Source organism: Oryctolagus cuniculus, chromosome 3 (assembly GCF_051225735.1).
Source record: "Oryctolagus cuniculus isolate XC-2025 breed Fujian yellow rabbit chromosome 3, ASM5122573v1, whole genome shotgun sequence".
Lineage (NCBI taxonomy): Eukaryota > Metazoa > Chordata > Mammalia > Lagomorpha > Leporidae > Oryctolagus > Oryctolagus cuniculus.
In genome coordinates, this window is record NC_142869.1 from 84,574,446 (window position 1) to 84,584,135 (window position 9,690).

Sequence of the window (9,690 nt, forward strand, 5' to 3'; positions counted from 1 at the left end):
ATTTTATCAAATAGCTTTGTTCTGCATCTGTTCAGATGATCTCATTTACTCAAAAAAAATTAGTATGTGATCAATGACAGTTAAAAATTTTCGCATGTAAATCCAAGCTTTGATTTCTAGGATTAAATTCAATCTGATTTATTCTTGAAATTTATGATCATTTCTAGCACAATTAACGGTTAGATTTAGAATTTTATAAAGGTTTTTGAAGATGGCATCATTTTGCAGGCACTCTGGGCTCTGATTCTTTGTTCAGACTATCTTTTAAAGTTGTAGCATCAGATTTACCAGACTTATAGTATTTCGTAAGGACATCTTCCTCTTTCTGTTTTCTGGTAGTTTCTGCAGAGCCATCTGAATCATCTAATGCTGGGGATCTTTTTAGATGGGAATTCTTTAAAAGTACTGTTTCTATTTCTTTGTGAGTTGTAAGGTTACTCAGGCTTCCTATTTTCTTTCCAAAGAGTTTTTGTGAGTTATGTTTCTGTTAATACAATTTTCAAATGTGTTGCTTGAAGTTGGTCAAATCTATTGCCACCTTTTAAAAAATTAAAAGAAATTAAAATTTTTAAATGATGCAAAAATTGTACCTGTTCTTGGAAACTGATTTTGTACACATTTTTATTTATATTACTTTCTATTCCTTTTCTCTTTTTTTGGTCAGTAATCCTCTCTCAAAGATTTTTGTATTTTTTTAAAGATTTATTTATTTATTTGAAAGTCAGAATTACACAGAGAAAGGAGAAGCAGAGAGAGAGAGAACGGTCTTCCATCCGATGGTTCACTCCCCAATTGGCCACAACAGCTGGAGCTGTGCTGATCCGAAGCCAGGAGCCAGGAGCTTCTTCAGGGTCTCCCATGTGGGTGCAGAGACCCAAGGACTTGACTTGGGCCATCTTCCACTGCTTTCCCAGGCCATAAGAGAGAGCTGGACTGGAAGAGGAACAGCCAGGACTCAAATAGGTGCCCATATGGGATGCTAGCACTTCAGGCCAGGGCATTAACCCGCTGTGTCAAAGGGCCAGCCCGGATTTTTTTATTTTTGAATCTAATCTGACCTCATTTTTCTGGTTGCTTTTAATCTCTTTTATCTTTACTGATTTGCTAGTATAATTAGATCTGGATTCACTTATAAATTTATACTGCTTAGAGCTTGCAGTCCTCTTTTGATCTAAAGACTTATATCATTCTTCTCCTTTGGAAAACTATCAGCTCAATCTCTTTGACTAGAACTTCTCTAACACTGCCCATATTATTATCTTCTGAAATTCCTATTACACATACTTTAGAGTCTTGATTTGTCTTCCATGTTTTCTTACTACTCTACTATTTTGTATCACTTTATGTTGTATTATTCTTTTGGAATTCTTTAGTAACATCTTTAGTAATGTTCTTGTTTATTTAGGATATATTCTTTCTACTAAGTTTTTAAACTTCATTTGTTTTTTATTGTCAAGTAGTTCTTTTTCATTTGTATCTGTTCTTGTTTTATTTCTTTGTTTCAAATCTGTACTTCTTGGAAGCACTGATTTTATCAGCTCTCAGAAAATGATAGAGGTCCTAACAATCTTTGAGTACTTCGCTATTTTTGTTTTGCTTGGACAGAATCCATACTTGTATTGTCTTACTAAGTATCTGTGGGCTTAGATTTCCCTTGTATGGGAGCCTCTCCGTTTAAGTGGATGTGATGGTTGGACAGTTGCCTCTGCTCAGCACTTCAAGGCTCCCAGTGCAGAGCGAGGCCTGGCAGCCACCGTGTCCTCATCAGAGAGGCAGTGTGCTGCTTGGCTCAGGTCACAGGTCTCTACTTACGTGGTCTTGCCTTCCATTATAAGCTCTACGAGAGCCATAGCTAGCAGCAGCAGTTTTTCATCAGCCTCCTTTATTAGTGAGGAGCTTCTGCCCATGTATGTTTTCTTAAGCAGGAAATATGTCTCGGTCCCCAATCTCCTCTCATTGCATTCAAACCATATATTGCTTTAGGACTTAAATTCCTAGCTACCTTTCTGCTTCTAGAGAGCTAAAAGACAGAGTTCACTACTGCTTACCTTCTTACATTTTCTCCTATTTCTAATGTTGAAGTTACAAGATTTCTAGTTCATCACTGAGCAGACCTGCACCAAGTCAGGTGGGATTCCCCTCCCCATGGTGACATTTACTTTGTGCGTCCTGTGTAAGTGAGCTTTCTATTTCTCAAAAGACTCATTGTTGAGACACAAGCACTTCTTTAGAAACCATAATCCCTTTAGAGTTGCATTTAAGAGATCCCTTTTCTCCTGACCTATGATTCAAATGTTAAACGTGGAAACATCAATTCTAATGGTTTAGCTGAGAAAGCCAATCTTAAACCTAACTCTGCAGAAGATGTAGTCCTGAGGAAATATTTTGCTCAAAATCTTCAAAATAAAAATTGAAGATTTATTTTCAAATCTTTAACTTTCCAGGGAATTTATACAAATTAAATAGGATATTACCTGCACAATTAAAAGTACTAAAGTGTCATGGAAACGTTTAGCTGTATGTCTTAAGTAGATTGAAAACATTGGAAATATATTTGGAACCAGTCCACATGACAGGTGAAGGTTGCTTCAGGAAGGCTTTCGTTCATCTACTCATTCAACCAATATTTACTAAGCAGCTGCTATGAACCAGACACTGAGCTAGGTACTATGGGGGTGATGTGGTCAGTATGGCTTGATCTCACATATGCTTTCATTCTCCTCTATTGGTAAGAATTTAGATCTATCCAAATACACAGCTGTGAAATGAGTAATACAGGTGGAATGCTACTCTGAAGAAATTAGGGAAGCTTAGTTACGGACTAACGCCTCCAAGCCACTCTGATACGTCTGCTCTTTACGAGGACGTTTTCTTAGCTGGAGTGATGGTATGCTTAGATGAGTGGGCAACATCAACACGTCAGATATTATAAAACCTTTATTTTCACAAAGATTTCATTTGGCCAGCTCTAGCTTTGTGTTTTGGAATAATAATTGCAGAAGTGTAACCTCCCCTTCTTTTTGTATTTAGTTTTGAATGTCAGCCTATCCTTAAATTCCTCTACTAGATTCTGTTTTCATGTAGACAATATGTCTCTGTAAGAGAGAAGAAAGGGTTTGGTTCACCTGCTGGAATCTTAGTGGTCCTACACTCCCCTAGGTATCTTCTGGCCTTCAGATGACCACAGTTTTACATGGGTAACAGGAGCTATGATTAAGGCAGCAAAGCAGTCTTACAGCCATTAGAGCCTATATTACAATAGAGAAAGAATTAAGAGATGAACTGAGCTAAGGGTTTTACAGCTCTGATTTGCTGCTTATGTATTATATTTGCAACTGTAAGCATCACTGTTAAATGCTACTGTGATCAAGGCTTGGGTGAGCCTTCCCAGCTAGGGTTCAGTCCCTGAAGCCTGAGGAACAACCATGCTCCCCTAAAGCACTTAATGACATTCTTAAACTTTATTTTGTTCTTTATCTTAGGCCTACCCCCCATCTATACTTTGGATACTTTTCTCTTTTCCCTTTTAGGCTTCATCTAGTCCTTGGTTTCAGATAAGTGTCCAGAGGGAAATCTGAGCTGTGCTCCTTGCTGGAGTAGGGACTTCCGATGGCAAAGAGAGGGGTGGAAAAAAGGACAAGGGATGGGAGAGACAGTGAGCCTGGGACAGCATCTTGTCAGACGCCAGCTTTCTGGTTTGCATTCTATTTCCATGGCTCAACCTGCTCCATGGGCTCGGCTGGGCCTGGCATATTGTTTCATTCTCACTGTTGATCACTGGTCTCACATGCTGGGGAGGCCAAAAAGGAAGCAGTTAAAGAGATCATGGTGTTTAGCTTAGCTTTGCTCCAAGTTTAATCCTCCAAGGAAACACTTCAGACCAGAACACTTCTCCTTCTTGGTATAGAAAATACATATATATCCAGCAGAAAAGGCTGCTTTGGTACTTTGGCTTCGATATAAATGATGGCATTAACTGAGCATTTACTAAGTTCTAGTCACTATTCTAAATACTTTACATCTGTTAACTCATTCAATTTTCATGAGATTCTCAGGATTTAGGTTCTATTATTGTCTTCATTCTGCAGATGGGAATAATCTTAGAGTATAAATCCTTGCCTTAACAGCTAGCAAGTTCTTTTAAACTTAAACAATCTGGTTCTATAATTAACATATCTATATATATATGCTATCTAAATTCCATTATTTATGTTTTTAAAATAAACCTTTATGCAACTACTTTATACCTTGGGAACATAGTATTCCCAATATTCTTATATTCAGTAAAAATCTTCTAAATGAGTGGGAGGGGTTGGTAGTGCTAGAAAGAAAGGGGAAAAAATGGTAACGACGAATTCCAACACCTGGGAATACATTGTTCCCTTCACTGGGGGTTCCTAATAATTAGCACTTTTATTCTTTCTCACAGCAAACCTTGAAGAAAAAATGGGTGGAGTTCAGGTCTCTGCAGTTACAGGAACAGCGCCTGCTGCATGGTAAATGTGATTTCCTGTTCAGAAACCACAAAAACATTTCATTCCTTCATTATTTTTGCCTCTAAGTTACTTTCAGATTATCATAATTACAAGAAAAACTTGTCTAGCACTGATCAAAGATACTAGTCTGCATTCCTTTGGTGTAGATGATAGAATGACACATTAATTTAGAAAGGGGATAAAGCAAATCATATCCCTTTCTCCATACATGCAACATATGTGCTCATGAAAGCATGCACACCCACATGCAGGCAATAATTGCAGGAGGCATCTAGACATTTTAGAAGAATAGTAGGAAAGAGTGCCCGACTTTCCTCCTGCTCAGCAAATGAATTAAAATCCCTGAAAAAGGTCATGTCTGGCCCAGAGGCTGTGCAGATCTCAGCAGCTATTGAAGCTGGACTCGGTGCATGCTTTGTGGCTGCAGCCCCTATCATTTGTGTATATTGTTTACCTTATATTATGCAGAAAAAGCCCCTTTTCATGGCTTCTCAGACTAAGACAAACATAGAACATTATTAAAACAGTAAATGCATGGCCCCTGCTCTTGCCATCATGTACATTTTGAAGGAAAGGCTGCGTTTAAAGCTTGTTTATTTACTATGTGTTGCATGACTACTGTAACCTGAGAAATGAACTTTTATGTACAAATTATTTCCTTAAACACTTCCTTTGTGACTGTGAAATAAATGTTATAAATTCTTTAAAAGTCTGTGTTTACAAATTAAATACCTAGCAAACATGGTAATCCATTTGTTTACAGAAAAATATGCAACTTCTCAATTGGGTACAAAGGTGTGGGTTAGATTTGGGCTGAAGTTCTTTTTCTTTTTATAGAAGTTTGAAATTGGTTCTCTTTTTTGTTTTTCAGCTAGTATTTTTTTTAAATCCGTAACAGATTTTTTCTGGTCTGAAGTTTGTTAGAGATACAAAAATTTTCTTGTGGCCTTTTTGATTCAGGTTCTCTGTAGAGAGGGGTATGTTTGAGAAGCCTTTGCTTGCAATGCAGCAGCATCTTGGGTAGCCCAGTGACTGTGGGCAGCACTCGGGTTCTATAGCATCGGCCTTGGGACACACAGACCTTCGAGTCAGGATCCTCACAAGGTTGTTGTTGCACAGATTTTTTTGAGGGGTTGAGAGGGTTGTGTAGTTTGTTTTTTAGACCTAGAATACACAGCCAGGACATGAGATCCTACAAGGCACTTCTTCTCAAATAAACAACGTTTATCATGTCTTTGTAAGATAAGAGAAAGTAAGTTGTGTTAGTAAAAAAGAAGCATTATGTCTAATCACTGCAGGTCTAGCCTAGGAAACTTCACAGTTTAAATGGAAAAACAGTCTCTTTATATTGTCAGCCAAGGACAAAGGAGGGCAGCAGTAAATGCAGTGAGCACAAAATGAAAAACCATTTCTGAGTGTGTGGAGTCTATTACTTTTCCTGGAGCAAAGTCATATTCTTATCATGCTTTTCTCAGCCTGGTATGCCAAATATTGTCCTATTTTTAGTGGCATTTCAACGAATTCCCAACAGTGTCAAACAGTTGGTATATGGGCAGGATATTCTTGTGTATGATCGAGTCTGGGCAGCCCAGATGCAGGTTCTGAAAGGTTGATGAAAAAATTCAGCCAAGTATATATAATCAATTTATTCAAATAAATTATTACTTATTTGAGGACTTTTTTTGTGTGCATAATGTTATTCCAGAACATTTAAATATTCCAAGGCAGAACTTGGAATATTGTGGCTGGAAGATATATTTGATTTCATATATCCTTGATGTATAAAAACCTTTGAATTTTCTCTTTTATAACTACGTTTCCCAAATAATTCAAATGTCTTTATAATAGTTTTACGATTACTTTTAAAAGAACAGAAACAGAGAATCAGAGGAACTATGCAGAGAAAATCCATAAGAGACAGCGTTTCACCAAGTTCAAGGGTAACTTAAGTTTAAGAAATGATCATTTAGAGATTCACAAGTCCCACTGGCATATTGTCAGTTGGGTTGAACTGTTCTCATAAGAAAAATCTTGTTTAAATTTTTTCTGACTTTATAATCTTCAAGACCATGGAACCGTACACTTGGAAGCTAGCCCACAAAGAATAGTTAGGGAAACCCTATATAATATTTTCAATGGACTCTCAAACAGTCACTTATTCTTGTGTCAAAGCACAGTGAAAAATGTTATGTGACTTTACTCTTATTTTTCTTAAAGAGAAATTTTGGTATGTTTGTTGCAGTAACTGTCAGAACCATGCCATAACGCTACTGGTCCCTGTTTTCCAGGTGATGCAGCTAATTGTCCAAGTTTGGAAGACATGGACATGGATGATTTGACTTTTTTTGGAACCTTGCCTGGGACAGGTCCAGGCCCCATGGAAAGGAACCGATTATCCAGTGAGAGCAGTTGCAAGAGCTGGCTGAGTTCCATGACCATAGACAGCGAGGATGGCTACCAGACATGTGTGTCTGAGGACTCTACCAAGGGTGCCTTCAGCCGGCAGACAAGCACAGATGATGAGTGCTTTTTGCCCAAGGATGGGGATGACTTTCTGAGAAGGTCTTCTTCAAGGAGGAATCAGAGCATTAGTACAGCCAGCAGTGGATCCATGTCTCCCCTATGGGAGGGCAACTTCTCAAGCATGTTTGGGACCTTGCCCCGAAAAAGCAGAAGGGGAAGCGTCCGGAAGCAACTCTTGAAATTCATCCCTGGTCTTCATCGTGCTGTGGAAGAGGAAGAGAGTCGTTTCTGACGGGTTATGGTGCCCTTTCGAATTGGATTACTTCACAAGTCTCTTGCAGCTTCTCCAGACGACTCCACCCATCTGGTGGGAAAGTACCCATGGACTGAGAAACTGACATCGCATATCAGAGCAACGATGACCTTTATTTAAATTTTTGCATCATTGCTTTTGCTTCTTATATCATTTTTCGACCAAAACAACTCAAGTATTAAGCAGACTTCAGGGAAATGAAACAATGAGTTAGATAATATAACAAAGCAATGCAAGTGCCTGTTCATTCAAATGCTACTTGTAAAAGCTGGAATAGTATTTATTTTTAGATCATTGTTTGAAATATGGACAACTTTTTGTGTCAAATATGAACAGAGAGGAGTACACTGGACTACTTCTCATAGGTTAATTTAATAGGTTACAAAACCATATGTTTGCTTAAACTCAGTAGCCACTGGAAGTCTCAATAATAGTAAGCTTTGAATGTTTCTGTTAAATATGTGAGAGCTTATAAACAAACATTATCATTAGTCTTTTCTCATGTCCCAAGCATCAGTAAAGCAGGAAGATTTAAAACAAGATTCGCTATGAGGGATTAAGCTTCGTGAGAACCATGGAAAGATGTGCCTGAGATAGAGGCTGAGGAAGATGAGAGCGATGACTTCTTTATAATAGGGAATAGAAACAAAAGTAAGGGGAAATCTCATCTTCTTGCCCAATTCAATTTTTCTTACTGAACATTGATGACAAGCCTATAACTCTCAGGTCTTTCAGATTTGTGGATAATTTTTTTGCTACAAATGTCTAGAATTCACACACACGCAGAAGGGCCTATGAACGGTTTATCCTCCTGTAGACTTTTCATGACACTTCTTACTTTTAATATTGTATATTTTGAATAATTATGACCTCATCACTCTTTTGCCCGTTAGTTGCATTAGTGTCTCATTTCTGTCCTTTCAGTCATGCTGTATGTTATTCAATATGCATTAAAGCTCATGATTTCTCTGTTCTGGTGATATAGCTGCTCGTTACCTATACTCTGGAGTAAACAATCTAGACTACATAATAAATAGTCCTTACTGATTTCAAGCTGTGTGTGTGTATTTGTGTATGTGTTTGGAAGAAAGTTGACTTTGAGTGGAGCTGTTACACTTAAATAAGCTTCTGATTAAGAAATGAGTATTTCTGCAAGAAAAATAAGGTAGTGTAAGGAAGCTTGTAGAATAAGAAATGAATAATAGATGTCAAAATATTTTTACTTGGTACCTGCTTTCTATTAATTCTGGAACTTAGCAATACCCAGGGGGCTCTGCATGAGAGCCATTTGTAGTGAAGGCAGTGGGGATCACCCTTCTCAAGCACAAATCAATCCTGCCCACCAATTCCTGAATGCCTAAAAGAATAAAGATGCTGTGCATGTGATCCCAAAATAGTGGGTGTTAGGCACAAAGACACAAAGGAAGGAATTGGAGAGTTTTCCATGACACCAGGCAAGTCAGTTGAGGGCTGACGTTGGAAGCCAGTTCTTCCTGATTCTAGTATATTCTGAAGTCTTATCTACATATGGTTTATTCTTTTGCTGGTTCTGTGTGGTTATTATCACAGTGCTTTTTATTTCCCTGAAAAGAATGGCTAAAATTCATTTTAGGTACTGTATAGGGAAGCATATTGTCTTTGATAAATAGGAAAATAATTATTTAGGGGGACTCTGGCCTCCAAAAACTAGTTTTCAGTTAGAGGCACATTAATATCTGCAAGATTAGCAATTAATTTATTTTTAACAAGCATCTGCAGACCAGCTATGATTCAACTATTATTGCTTATTTCTCATCATAGTCTAGAATTATCATGTTAAAGATCTGCTTATAGATGTAGCATTTCCTGTTAAATCTATTAAAGAAAGTTCAAGGGAAAGAAACGCATCATTTACTAGGGGGAAGATGACTTTAAAGTCTTCTACAATGAGAAAGAATGCTTGGGGAACGACCGCAGATTATCTGGGAAAGCAGACCATAGGTCATCTGCGTTCTGTGGCTTTAATACACAAGTGTGATGCTTCTGCGTGACAGTAAATGTCAAATGCAAATGGAGGGCAGGGAAGGGACAGCGCCAGCATCACTTTGTTCTAAGAATTAGATTCAAGAGTAAGATATATGTTCTGTGAAAAAGAAGAAAATCCTTGGTTAACCAAGGTGCAGGAAGGAAGAATATATCATATGTGTTCACAAGTTATATGAAAACTAGCTTTTGTTTAGTGGAAATGGGTGTAAATTTCTAATAGCATAGCTTTTCAGTCTGAGTCCTGCCCTAGTGGGATCATAGTCACATGGAGTGCACTGTGGTGTACAGTGACTCACTTGGAAGCAATTTACTGGGAAAATAATCGAAAAGTGAATTTTTCCACTAAATCCCTAACTTGTCACATATATAATATTGGTGAATTACATTAACTGA

At 37.8% G+C, this 9,690-nt stretch overlaps 1 protein-coding gene across 5 annotated transcripts in view; it reads left to right on the plus strand.

The window, feature by feature from the left end:
* Positions 1–8,325, plus strand: part of CYTIP (cytohesin 1 interacting protein) — a 74,202-nt gene extending 65,877 nt beyond the window's left edge. For 4 of the 5 annotated variants that reach the window (XM_089329127.1, XM_089329126.1, XM_008258600.5 and 1 more), the window contains 2 exons: positions 4,430–4,496; positions 6,785–8,325. In XM_089329127.1, coding sequence (XP_089185253.1) covers positions 4,430–4,496; positions 6,785–7,251 — 534 coding nt within the window. In that variant the 3' untranslated portion in view covers positions 7,252–8,325. The remainder of the gene's footprint in view (positions 1–4,429; positions 4,497–6,784) is intronic. The other variant, XM_089329128.1, reaches the window with a different exon arrangement.
* Positions 8,326–9,690: the final 1,365 nt, after the last annotated feature.